The sequence below is a fragment of the Schistocerca serialis genome, chromosome 5 (assembly GCF_023864345.2).
Source record: "Schistocerca serialis cubense isolate TAMUIC-IGC-003099 chromosome 5, iqSchSeri2.2, whole genome shotgun sequence".
In the NCBI taxonomy this organism is placed as follows: Eukaryota; Metazoa; Arthropoda; class Insecta; order Orthoptera; family Acrididae; genus Schistocerca; species Schistocerca serialis.
The window spans coordinates 235,196,283-235,210,426 of NC_064642.1; the positions used below are offsets into that span (position 1 = coordinate 235,196,283).

Here is a 14,144-nt window from a genome sequence, read left to right on the forward strand (position 1 = left end):
ATCACTTTGGACCACTGTTGCTGACCCCAGCCAGTATGCGCCCTTTGCCAGTGAACTCTTTCTTAACTATGTCATGGGTTAAGTGGAATGCATTTAACAGGCTTCTGAGCATACAAACCAGCCTGATTTAATTGCCGTGTAATGGTTCTGGTAAAGACACTTGCACTGGTAGCAGTCGTGAGGTCTGCAGTGATCTGCCTAGGAGTGAGATGTGTGTTCCTTAAAGTATCGATCTTCTTGCAGTGTGGTGGTCCATCTGTGACCACTGGCATGCTTTCACATAGCATTTCATTTTCTGCAACCTTTTTTAATCATGAGATGATGCTTTTGGACGAACCCATTACTGTAGCTACAATAGGGACACTTTGATTGGCTTCAAGCCCTCCAACTGTTCGTCCACAATTGTAAGCACTCATATTATGTATTACAGCCATGGTGCCGTACCACACAAGAAGTCACACTAATCACTTCCATGACAACCTTCATCAAACACTGTACTGCATGAACTGTTGAACGCTTATAGAGCATTTATGCACAGGCTTCTCTGCAGGTAACACTTGCTGCCCTTTATATTTCCTTTCAACACTGGTCAGTTGTTCTGTAGCAATTGTTGAGCAGTGTGTTTTGATCCTGATTTGCATGTTGCTTCATACATAAACTAAAAACCTTTTCTTATCAGACATAGATTGCTGCCATCCCACTAATGGATGTATTCTGAAACAAAAAACTAAATCGAACAAGAATATAGGGAAAAATAGATTACTACTTGCCATAAATATAACATGCAAAGTTGCAGATAGGCACAGTTGCGACACTTGCACATTAGCTTTTGGCCTCAGCCTTTATCTGAGAAAGAGAAACACACACCATTCATTCACACAAGCAAGCACACCATACGCACACGACTGCCAATTCCAGCAAGTAGGCCAGAATGTAACTATACATGGGATGCAACCAGCAATCTGGAGGTGGCGTGGAAGGAGAAGGGGAAGGGAAAGGGATAGGGATAGGGATAGCAATGTACGTATTGGGGAAGAGATGAGTGCCATCAGGCAGAATGTGCAGCAACTAGAATGTCAAGAGATGCAGTGTCAGGAGATTGTGGGGCAGGGAGGTGAGGAAAATTGGATGGAAAAGGAGAGGAGTGGGGAAAGATGGGTAGGTGCATTAGCAGAGAGTGGTAAGCAAAGAGGGTGGGAGACAAGACTGAGGAGGATGTGATAGGACAGAGGGTGTGGAAACTGTAAGGTGGAGGGTGTGGGGGCAGTATGTTACTGTAGGTTGAGGCTGGAATAATTACGGGAGCGGAGAATGTGTTGTAAGGATATTTCCCATATGTGCAGTTCAGAAAAGTTGATGGTGGAGAGAGGATCCAGATGGCTCAGATAGTGAAGCGGCCATTGACATCAAGAATGTTATATTCAGCTGCATGTTGTGCCACATGGTAGTCTAATCTTCTCGTGGCCACAGTTTGGTGGTGGCCATTCATCCTAATGTACAGCTAGTTGGTAGTCATACTAATATAAAAACCGGTGCAGTGATTGCAGCAGAGCTGGTAAATGACGTGGCTGCTTTCACAGGTGGCCTGGCCCGTGATGAGACAGGATAAACCTGTGACAGTACTGGAGTAGTAAGTGCTAGGTGGGTGTGTTGGGCAGGACTTGTACCTCAGTCTTTGACAGGAATGTGATCCTTATGGGAAGGGGTTGGGATTGAGAGTGGCAGAGGGATGGACAAGGATGTTGTGGAAGTTGGGTGAGTGCTGGAATACAACTTTAGGAGGAGTGGGAAAGATCTCAGGTAGGTTGCCCCTCATTGCAGGGCGTGATGATAGGTAATCAAAGCCCTAGCGAAGGATGTGGTTCAGTTGTTCCAGTCTGAGGTGGTAATGGGTGATGAAGAGGGCACTCCTTTGTGGCTAGTTCTAGGGGATGGTGGGAGGATTGAGGTTGTGAGGGGGAATGGCACAGGATATATGTCTGGGAGATAGTGACTGTCTGTGAAGGCCTTCTTGAGACCTTCAGCATACTGCGAAAAAGAGTTCTTGTCAGGTGCCACCCCTGGGTGGCTAGGCTGTATGGGAGGGATTTTTTGGTGTGAAAGGGATGGCAGCTGTCGAAATCCTGGTACTGTTGGTGGTTGATGGTTTAATGTGGACAGAGGTGCAGATGGAAACATCAGAGTGCCCATGGCTGTGCAGCAGATTTATTAGTATACCTTCCTATCAAAGGAGAAGTAGTTGTGGGTTAGGATAAAGGTAGTAAGGTCTATGAGGAATGATGTAGTGGTGGCCTGAAGGACATTGGGAAAGGTAGTGTTCAGCAGCAATAAGACCTTGGGCATGAGAGGTGTTGGTGTATAGGGAGGTGGCATCAACAGTACTGAGTGGTATCCGGGAGATAAAGGGGTGGGGATGGTGGAGAGTCAGTGAAGGAAGTGGTTGGTATCTTTGAGGTGGGAAGGTATATTATGAGCAATTGGTTGGAGGTGTTGGTCAATGAGTGCGGAAATTCTTTCAATGGGGGCACAATAAGCAGCCACAATGGGGCGTCCAGGATTGATGGGTGTGGCACCATCTTTTGCCAGCCTGCTAATAAGCTGTGTGAGGAGACATTCCTTGCCTCCCAAACCCCCAGCCTAGTTCAGGTTCATTGATGATACCTTCCTGATGTGGACTCAAGGGCAAGCCACCCTATCTTCATTCCTTCAGAAACTGAACATCTTCTCTCCATCTGCTTCACGTGGTCCTCCTCAACCCAATGTGCTACCTTTCTAGATGTTGACCTCTTCCACTTTGATGGCTCCATCTGCATCTCTGTCCACATTAAACCCATCAACCACCAACAGTGCCTACATTTTGTTACCTGTAATGACAAGAACTCCTTTGTCCATCAAGCTGAGGGCGTAACCAACACCTTCACAGACAGGCGCTATCCTCCAGAACTAGTCTGCAAACACATCTCCTGTGCCATCTCTGCTGACAACCCTAGTCATCTCACCAACCCCAAGAACCAGCCATCACCCAATATCACACCGGACTGGAGCAACTGAACCACATCCTTCACCAGGGCTTTGATTACCTATCGTCATGTCCTGAAATGAGGGACATCTTACCCAAGATCCTCCTCACTCTTCTTAAAGTGGTTTTTGGTCACCCACCCAACCTCCACAACATCCTAGTCCATCCCTATGCCATTTCAAAACCTAACCCCTTGCCACAAGCATCATAAACCTGTCGAAGGCCCAGGTGCAAGACCTGCCTAATCTACACACCCAGCACTTCGTACCCCAGTCCTGTCACAGGTTTATCTTACCCCATCAGGGATGAAAGTAGCTATGTCATTTAACAGCTCTGCTCCAATCATTGTACTGCTTTTCATATTGGTATGATTACCAACCAGCTATCCACTAGGGTGAATGGCCACCGCCAAACTGTGGCAAGTTCAACGTAAACTACCATGTGGCACAACATGCAGCTGAACATAACATGCTTGATGTCAATGGCTGCTTCACTACCCGAGCCATCTGGATCCTCTCCTCCACCATCAACTTTTTTAAACTGTGCAGATGGGAGTCATCCTTACAACATACTGTCTCCTCCTATAATTATCCCAGCCTCAATCTGCACTAACATGCTTTCCCCACACCCTCCACAGAACAGTTTCCATGCCATGTGTCCTATCACCTCCTCCCCAGTCTTGTTTACCACTCCCTTTGGTTGCCACCCTCTGTCAACACACCCACCCATCTTTCTCTGTTCCTCTCTCGTTTCACTCAATTTTCCCAGCTCCCTACCCCACAATCTCATGATGCATATGATGGCATTCTAGTTGCTGCACACTACCTCAGACAGCAATCCTCTTGTTCCCCACCCGTACACTGCCATCTTTTCCCCTTCCCCATCCCATCCAGATTACTGCTTCCATCCCACATGGTAGTTGCAGTCTGGTCCAAGTTGCCGGAATTGGTGGTCATGTGTGTGTCAAGTGTGCTTGCTTGTGTGAATGTGCATTGTGTGTTTCTCTTTTTCCCGTGAAGGCTTCTGTGTAAGTTTCTTTTAATTGTGTCTGTCTGCAACTTAGCATGTTACCTTTGTGGTAAGTAGCAATCTATCTTTTCCTACATGGAGTTACTTCTTTCTTTGGTAAATTGAGGAGATAACAGAGCAACAATTTTCTAAAGCCGGAGAATAATTGTTTATTTTTTATTGCCTCTGGCAGCTTATCATTTATGTGATTCTCACTTCATCCTCGTATAACTGATTTTGCTGTGCCTGTGGCTTAGTTCAGAGCTGCATAATTACAGTTTAGAATGATTGTATTATGCGTTGATGAATTCAGTATTTTTGAAAGTCTTTTATCATACCACTTATGATCCTTTTGTGAAATAATCTGTTTTCGTATTTACTTTGATCATAAACTTTTATAAATAATGTACTTTTCAGAATGAGATTTTCACTCTGCAGCGGAGTGTGTGCTGATATGAAACTTCCTGGCAGATTAAAACTGTGTGCCCGACCGAGACTTGAACTCGGGACCTTTGCCTTTTGCGGGCAAGTGCTCTACCATCTGAGCCACCGAAGCACGACTCACGCCCGGTACTCACAGCTTTACTTCTGCCAGTATCTCGTCTCCTACCTTCCAAACTTTACAGAAGCTCTCCTGCGAACCTTGCAGAACTAGCACTCCTGAAAGAAAGGATATTGTGGAGACATGGCTTAGCCACAGCCTGGGGGATGTTTCCAGAATGAGATTTTCACTCTGCAGCGGAGTGCTAGTTCTGCAAGGTTCGCAGGAGAGCTTCTGTAAAGTTTGGAAGGTAGGAGACGAGATACTGGCAGAAGTAAAGCTGTGAGTACCGGGCGTGAGTCGTGCTTCGGTAGCTCAGATGGTAGAGCACTTGCCCGCAGAAGGCAAAGGTCCCGAGTTCGAGTCTTGGTCGGGCACACAGTTTTAATCTGCCAGGAAGTTTCATATCAGCGTACACTCCGCTGCAGAGTGAAAATCTCATTCTGGAAACATCCCCCAGGCTGTGGCTAAGCCATGTCTCCGCAATATCCTTTCTTTCAGGAGTGCTAGTTCTGCAAGGTTCGGAGGAGAGCTTCTGTAAAGTTTGGAAGGTAGGAGACGAGATACTGGCAGAAGTAAAGCTGTGAGTACCGGGCGTGAGTCGTGCTTCGGTAGCTCAGATGGTAGAGCACTTGCCCGCGAATGGCAAAGGTCCCGAGTTCGAGTCTCAGTCGGGCACACAGTTTTAATCCGCCAGGAAGTTTCAATGTACTTTTGTTTGCTAAAATCTGACATTATGTCAATATTCTGCAGGGAAAATGTTGACATTTGGTGTCCTGCTCACAAAATGCCCCCGGTAATGCAATGATTTAAGTCTTGGCAGTAATCACATAGTGTCTTAAAAATTTTTATTCCTTAATAAATGATACTGTATGTACATTTTCCTTCCTGGATGCATGCCTGATAATGAACTTCTTAACAGTTGTTATACTTTTAGTTGTTTCAGTGTGTTTTTAATTTTATGCCAGTCCACGAGACATAAAGCAGTAAAAGGTTCAAAATGGCAGCTTTTATTTTGTTGGTTGCTATATAAAATCAACTTTTCATAGTTCCAGTTTGACCGTAAGAGTAAAATTAACCTCTTTTTTATGTTAGCCATAGTAGCTTTTCTTGGTCACTGAGACGGTGAATCCACATTTTGCATCACAGCTTCATTTTCAGGACTTCAGGTGGCCATTGAAAACCAACATGTCTGCTGCATAAGTAACATAAGGAAGCCCAGGTTGGAATATCAACAAAACACACACACACACACACACACACACACACACACACACACACACACACAAAAGCAAGCATGCTTCAAGCACATTCCATTCTGAGCTGCTGGAGCTGGAGTTGTGATTTTTGAGGTGTCTAGTGTGTCGGTAAACTGAAGAGTGAGCGAGCGAGTCCCCACTCTGCCTACCCCTCTACGTCAGAAGGTGCTTCTGCAGGCTGTTTCACAATGTGGTACTGGTCCTGCCATGGCGCATGCTTTAAATCTGTGGCGATGCCATGTACAGATTCGTCCCAGCAGCGTTTATTTCAGATAAATGCGTTAAGGCCATAAGGAATACAATAGACTGGTAGCTTCTTCGGAAACACAACATTATAGAGTAAATAATATTAACATAGGAACAGAAGTCAGGATTCTGCTACAAACGAAGAACCGAAAACCTGTTCATGTGAATGTATGTTCCTCTACTGCTGTTCGTAAAATGAACCCCATATAGTGCAATCAACCTATAGAATTTAAGGTTTGTTATTACTTTTTATTACTACTTAAAGGTAGGAGTTTTCTTTGAAGGGCTGTGTTGAAACAGAAGAATTCTTGCAACACGAAGAGTTTTTAAAAAGTAACGAGAAATTAATAATTTCGCTTGTTGTATTAGTCCAGTTCGCACTACTTTGTTTGTCACTCTCTTCGTAAACATGTCTGAAAAGTATCTGTACAATGTGAAGCATATTGGGTATTTAGTCTATTGTCGGCTGTCAAAATTGTTACATGTGTTTTGGTAATATCAATGATTATTTTTTTTGTATACAGGGTGTTACAAAAAGGTACAGCCAAACTTTCAGGAAACATTCCTCTCACACAAATAAAGAAAATATGTTACATGGACATGTGTCCGGAAACGCTTAATTTCCATGTTACAGCTCATTTTAGTTTCGTCATTCCAATGTGATCAAATTGTAAATTTTCACAATCAACATGTGTGGGCTGACGAGAATCCGCACGCAATTGTGTAATCACGTCATCAACACAGATTTTCTGTGAATGTTTGGGCAGGCATTGTTGGTGATGTCTTGATTGGGCCCACCTACGCTCAATGGAGCACGTTATCATGATTTCATATGGGATACTCTACCTGTGCTGCTAGAACATGTGCCTTTACAAGTACGACACAACATGTGGTTCATGCACGATGGAGCTCTTGCACATTTCAGTTGAAGTGTTTGTACGCTTCTCAACAACAGATTGGTGACCAATGGATTGGTAGAGGCGGACCAATTCCATGGCCTCCACACTCTCCTGACCTCAACCCTCTTGACTTTCATTTATGGGGGCATTTGAAAGCTCTTGTCTACGCAACCCCGGTACCAAATGTAGAGACTCTTCGTGCTCGTATTGTGGACGACTGTGTTACAATACGCCATTCTCCAGGGCTGCAGCAGCGCATCAGGGATTCCATGCGATGGAGGGTGGTTGCATGTAGCCTCGCTAACGGAGGACATTTTGAACATTTCCTGTAACAAAGTGTTAGAAGTCACGCTGGTATGTTCTGTTGTTGTGTGTTTCCATTCCATGATTAATGTGATTTGAAGAGAAGTAATAAAATGAGCTCTAACATGGAAAGTAAGCGTTTCCGGACACATGTCCACATAACATATTTTCTTTCTTTGTGTGTGAGGAATGTTTCCTGAAAGTTTTGCCGTACCTTTTTGTAACACCCTGTATAGATTAGAGAATCTGTATTAAATTTTCTTATAAGAACAGAATAAAGTGCATCAAATTCTTAGAAACATTAAACATTGCTTGTGGTGAGTCTGCTATGAGTAAAACAACAGGTTACAAGTGGTGGAAACATTGCAAAACAGACCTTAAAGGGCAGTGGCTTTACAAACATAGATGAGATTAAAAATGTGTCCTTAAGATAGCATTAAACTATCCCAGGGAAACAGTTCCATAAGTGTTTCGTGAATTGGAAAAACACTGGCATAAATGTGTAGTCTGTAATTGGGAATGTTTTAAATAGTAACCAAGATAGAGATTTAGTGATAGAATATATTCAAATGCTACTGTCCCATAAGCACATTCTATTAGCAAAAAGTTAATTAATTTTTGCATGAAGTTCTTAAATTATTGCTGTTTTTGTACAACTAGTGATAAAGATATTTATTGCTTTGGACCATATTTGACTGCATTTATCTTCGAAAACTGTTTATCACTTTTACTACCATGTAGTACATTCCTACCAAGAGAAAATTTGTAGTGTATGGACAAAGGTTTGAAAGCATACATATCACATTTTTTAAGAAATGATTCATGGTCATGGTTTGAAAGCATACATACGGTATTTTTTTAAGAAATTATTCATTGCCTGTTTACATACATCATATTGTAGAGGTCATCATCAACAGTGTCACTGTCATTATTGTCAACATTGTCACTATTTAAATTAATAACTAGGGCGTCTAGTAGGCCTATGTCATCAGTAATCCCATCCTTATCCCAGTACTTTCTTTCAAGTTTCTCTATGTAGAGGCAGTATGCACTCCAGTCATCTTGACTTATAGTTTCAAAACCTGTAACAATTGGGACTAGTGTTTCTATATGCATTTTTTTGGTTACTGTAAAATTTAGTTTGCAATCAGAAACGAAAACTCAGAAAATTGCTACATACCTTCTTTCACCAACTGCAATAACTTCGTCATACAAATATCTTCAAGAATATTTCTTCCTCTGATGAAATATTTAAGTTTTTCCCATGCCAATTCAATTGGATTTAAGTCACAGTTACATGGTGGAAGCTACAGCACCGTGTGTCCATGAGCTTCAGGTATTTTATTAGTTTCAAATACTTTGTCTTCCGGCTTATGTTGTTTCAGTAAATCAAATAATTTGGTTTTCTCACTGACAAATCAGCTTCCACCTTACTTTTTAATAACCAATCAATCATTTCCCTTTTATTCGAGAACCTATTTGCAGCTTTGTTATGCTTGTTCTTGTGATGTCAAATGTTGTCCATAACAGTAACACAGTCAGGTGGCTGATGTGGAATTAGTCAATACTGAATTTGAAAAATTTTTGTAGTTTATTTGCCCATGGTAGACCCTTGTTGCATATCCCGCTTTATAAATTAACAGTGCGTTGGATAAAAGCCCATCTGTCGATCCAGTATTGACCACAATAATCCTATTGCATCTGCTAACAGTGTCCATAAAGCCATCAATGTCAGGACCCTGCTAACATTTGCTGTAAGTAATGTTGTTGTCCGCCTAAGTTTCATTGATATAAAAGAAATTTCTGCCTCGCCCCCTTAATTTTCTCACTTGGATCAGCACGTATATCGCCAGTCAATTATATCCTTTCTCTCTACCAGAATCTTTTGTTTACTTACAGATTTTTTCCAGGTAAATTCCATTTCAAGCAGTGTTGTGTAAAACATCCTTCTGCTGAAAAAAAATGGATTTTTTGTTTTATGGCAGTAAGCAATTTTCGTAATGTTGGCACTATTTTTTGATTTATGTTAAAGTCCTCCATCATTTGTCGAATGACAAATTTTGTGAAACTGCCTATAAAGATGGGTTTTGTCCCAAAATTACTAGTTTTCCTTTGTGATTTATTTTCGTGTTCCTTTCTTATGCTTTGTATTATAGTGGTGAGGCTGATATCTGCATAAATTGCAGCCCTTTAATTGGGCAGGTAATATTAGTCAACAATTCTTTTTGTGGCACATCTTTAACACACACTGTAATAACATTAGAGGCGATCGAACGCTCGTTACTCCACACACAGCTCCTCTTCTTCGTATTCTGCACATTTTGTTGCAAAGCAGGACGATTATCCATAGCTTCCGGATATCGAAATATATCAGTATGTACACAAAGTTAACTGACTGATGCTGGCAAATAAGATCACACTAACAGAATCGACGCATATCATTGCATGCTGATCTACACCAGAAAACAGGTAATGGGCAACTGATTTTGGGTGCCCCTGTAGGCCAGTGACAGGGTTTTTCCAGGAAAGGCCACTTTCCCCACCAAAAGCACTGCTTGCCCTTGAGTTTACAGACTGACTATACTTGCTTGGGTGAATGAATTTGTGTGTGTGTGTGTGTGTGTGTGTGTGTGTGTGTGTGTGTGTGTGTGTGTCACCTCAATGTCACCTCAAATGTCATTTGCAAGCAAGGGGTTACATTCATGCATTTTCATCATGTTGACATTACAATGAAGGCCCCTCAGAAGTCATTTGCAGCCCTGAAGATAGAGTTGTGTTTTGATATCTACATTGGCTAAAATGATCCAATTTAATGACAGTATACAGATGTTATGAGTAATTTTCCAGTAAAGAAATCATAATTAAAAATCTGGCTGTGATGATCTGAATTTTGATACTTCTTAATTACTGTGTATCAGAATTTTGTAGTTTATTTTTTTTTCTTTTCCTAAATGATGAGGCTTTTCTATTATTAATGGCAAGAAAAAGGAACGGAAAAAAGTATATTCACTATAAAATGATGACTCTTAAGAACGCGTGTGTACTTCTCACTCCTCTAATGCAAACATTGTTCTTTATGTTTCAGTCTTGGTCTTTGGTTGCAATAGTTTTGATGATATCAAGTGGTTTATTTCTTTTTACATATAAAGCCACTCAGTTCAGCTTGGAAGGTTTCATGATCACTTTGCTTGCTTCATTCATGAGGTTCGTAAAAAACAGATTTTTCTATCTTATAAATGATTCTTACAGTAGCTTTGGATGCATTTTTGCAACAGTCTTGGTGCTATTCTTTTGTCACCTGTTAAAAACATCTTTTTAAAAAAATATATACATAGAAAATGGTAATCGAAATTAATTTCAGCTGGAGACCCTGCTCTCAACATAAATATAACAGTTTGTTGGTAATATTTTCATAAAACAAGTAGCACATCAGTGATTGTATAGAAAATTTCACTTGAGAAAAACAAAATTATGAGACATAGTTGTTGGCCATTACTTCAGGAGGCAAAAATTTTAGCACTACCAATAATGTAAGAAAAGATAGATTGCTACTTACAGTAAAGATAACATGGTAAGTTTCAGACAGGCACAATTAAAAGACACTTACACATAAACTTTCAGCCAAAGCCTTCATTCACACAAGCAAGCATACCTCACACACACATGACCACCAACTCCGGCACCATAGTTTAGAATGCCATGTGTGTGTTTCCCTTTTTCTGATGAAAGCTGTTTCCAAAAGCTTGCGTGGAAGTGTCTTTTAATAGTGCCTATTTACAACATAGCATGTTATCTTTACGGTAAGTAGTAATATATCTTTTCCTACAATGTTGATATTCCTACCTGGAATAATACCAGTATACACATATAAAAATAAAAGGAACTATTCTAACTTTTGTTCCTATTAGTTCCTTCCGCAGGGGGAAAGGAGGACGTGCTGGCTAAGGCGAAAGAGGAGGAGCGGGCCACTCAGACAACAAGTGGGTCCCTCTCATCCTGTGACCTGAGTGACATCCTCTTTAGTAATGAAATTTTCACTCTGCAGTGGAGTGTGCACTGAAATGAAACTTTCTGGCAGGTTAAAACTGTGTGCCAGACCGAGACTCTAACTGGGGACCTCTGCCTCTCGGGGGCAAGTGCTCATCTGAGCTACCCAAGCACGACTCACACCCTGCCCTCACAGCTTTACTTCTGCCAGTACCTCGTCTCCTACCTTCCAAACTTCACAGAGGCTCTCCTGCGATGCTGTAGAACATTCTCTCTCTCTCTCTCTCTTTCTCTCTCTCTCTCTCTCTCTCTCTCTCTCTCTCTCTCTCTCTCGGCTATGAAAACTACTAAAGTTTTCAGCAGGACTAAAAATTTCACCTCTTGGAGGTACATATTGGCCAAAAATTCAGTCTCATAATTTTATAGCACATTATTAATATCAAAGATGGCCACAAAAGAGTTAATAGCAGGTATGGAGATAATCCATGAAGTTCAAGAAAAGCAGAAAATTTACCACTTTCAACTTTGGAGGAAGATGTATCCAAGTTACCATGTGTGCAAGTACCATTGATATGCTCCCCAATTTTGATGAGGTTCTAAAATGATTTTAATTGTTCTCATTTCTTTGCAGAAACAATGATTGTAGATCTCCTTTTCATTCTATTATACTGTGTCCCCCTGCACCTGAATTGTAGATGAGATAGCTCTCCCACTTAATTCCTAAATGGCCGCAGTTCCTCCAAACTTTTCCTCTCTTTTGCTAGACGACAAGGACATGTGGTTTCAGATGGTTGTGTTTGTGTTGTCTTCTGTTGTTGTCTGTATCTATTACTCTCTGGTAAGTGGAAGTTTTTTAATTTTTATGTGATTGTAATTTCAATTTGGAGATCCTTTTCTTTACCAACACTTATCAATTTCTACTACTACTACTACTACTACTACTTCTACTTCTACTACTGTTGTTGTTGTTATTATTATTATTATTGTAAGTACCTATTAATTGCATTTTTGCACCATTACGGCAGTTATTATGTTGATTTTGAACTGAGAAAGGTGGCGTAGTGGTTAACACAGAATGGAGCTAATTCCTCACACAGTCATCTCGATTTAAATTTTTCATGAGTTTCCAAAAGCATTTAATGCAAATTCTGAGATGTTTGCTGTGAAAAGGCACACCCACTTTCTTTCCTATCCCCTTCTCTGAGCTTGTGTTCCTCTCTAATGACCTTATTGCCACTATGTACCAGGCCATGCCTGAACTCCGAACCTTGCCTTTTGCAGGAGATTGAAGCTGTGAGGGCACTATTTACTTCCACATCAAAGGGACAAGGATGTAATGTACATAAAAATGCAGCATAAGAACTGTTCACATTCAGAAGCACTCATGTCTGGGCTGAGGTTGCTAGGAGCACTGCTCTGTCAGGGCTTAGCACAGTGCAGGTGATCATGGAACTTCAGGCCATGAAAGGCTGGTGTATCACAGGTTGGAATGTTGGCTGGATGCCCTAATGATGTATGAGTTCATAAGAGATTGGTGTATGAGCCAGCAGAGAGAATGTTGGCAGTAGTGTACTGAGGAAACTCAGGCAATAGCTTCATGCCACAGGGCATACCAATCTCTCTCTGCACTTGCACCTAATGTCTCAAAGTTTAATTAAATACAGTATAGTATGGGCTCTGGAAACCAACTAGTTATTTGGTGAACATCGGGATCTGAAGATAGGTCAGTAAATTTGAGAAAGAAAACAAGTAAGATCAAATTGAATATAGTAATGTTATTACATGTGCATTGAGAAAAACAAGATGAACTAAAATTAAAAATTAAAATCAAGACATATATTTTTATTAGAGAGGAACACAATTATTATTCCTTTCGTGTGTGTGTGTGTGTGTGTGTGTGTGTGTGTGTGTGTGTGTGTGTGTGTGTGTGTGTGAGGGGGGGGGGGGGGTGTTGTAGTCAGATGTAAATTTCATTGTAAACAAGAACTTTAGGTAGAATAGCAATCCTGGTTTTGAAAGTAAACAAGCTGAATTCTGATCATTAGCTGGAAGACATATGTGGAGAGTTACAGAACTAGATAAATTACAGCAAATACCACTACACGGTGATAATGGGAGACTTTAATGCAAGTTTAGGACAGACTAGATAATGATTTTTCATTATGAAACTCTGGGAATGATAATGGAATAACTTAGGCCATACATTATTTGAACGTGCTATTAGCTTGTCATGTGTTTTACCTGCATAAACTTCTACTGTGTCTCATCTGTCTCAAATGCTTTTATAATTTCAGCCATTTTACCTGTTACACATTAGCAACAAAATTCTTTCTATTAATTTGTTGTGACAATCACACTGAAATGCCTTCGTAATGTCAACAACAAATCCTAGTCTGCTAGTGTTGTTGTTACTGGAGCTACAAACCTCACTGTTGCTGTGCTGGGAAATCTGCACTTTCTAAACTCATACTGTGCCTCATGTAGAATTTTTTATCTATAAATATTTGACAGCTCTGCACTTTCTGCCAGCAGGTTCTAGACTGTAAGTTTTTCCACTTTTTGAGAGGCAATGGTTCTCGCCACTTTTATTTTAGGTACATCACAATTTTTGCTATAAGAAGAGTGGCGTTGGCTTCACATTTAGTCAACTAAATACTTACTTTCATAATGAATTTTTGGTTCTTCATTCAGTGCTTTTAATGACAGTTTTTTTAGTTACATTAATTATGATGTGTCAATTTGCACAAAGTAATTAAGTGTGTGGATGTAATTTATTAAAACAAGACATTTTTAATGGTTCTGATCATCGATTTGCTGCACATTTTGCCTTTCATCAAATTTGGCACTTTCTATGTGTATTATCAATGTTAAATTTATGTTAC

At 40.8% G+C, this 14,144-nt stretch overlaps 1 protein-coding gene across 1 annotated transcript in view; it reads left to right on the forward strand.

Moving 5' to 3' along the window:
- The window catches only part of LOC126480790 (solute carrier family 35 member C2), an 87,138-nt gene that overhangs the window by 39,758 nt on the left and 33,236 nt on the right, over positions 1-14,144 (forward strand). Inside the window, exon 4 of the mRNA XM_050104101.1 lies at positions 10,361-10,479. Coding sequence (XP_049960058.1) covers positions 10,361-10,479 — 119 coding nt within the window. The remainder of the gene's footprint in view (positions 1-10,360; positions 10,480-14,144) is intronic.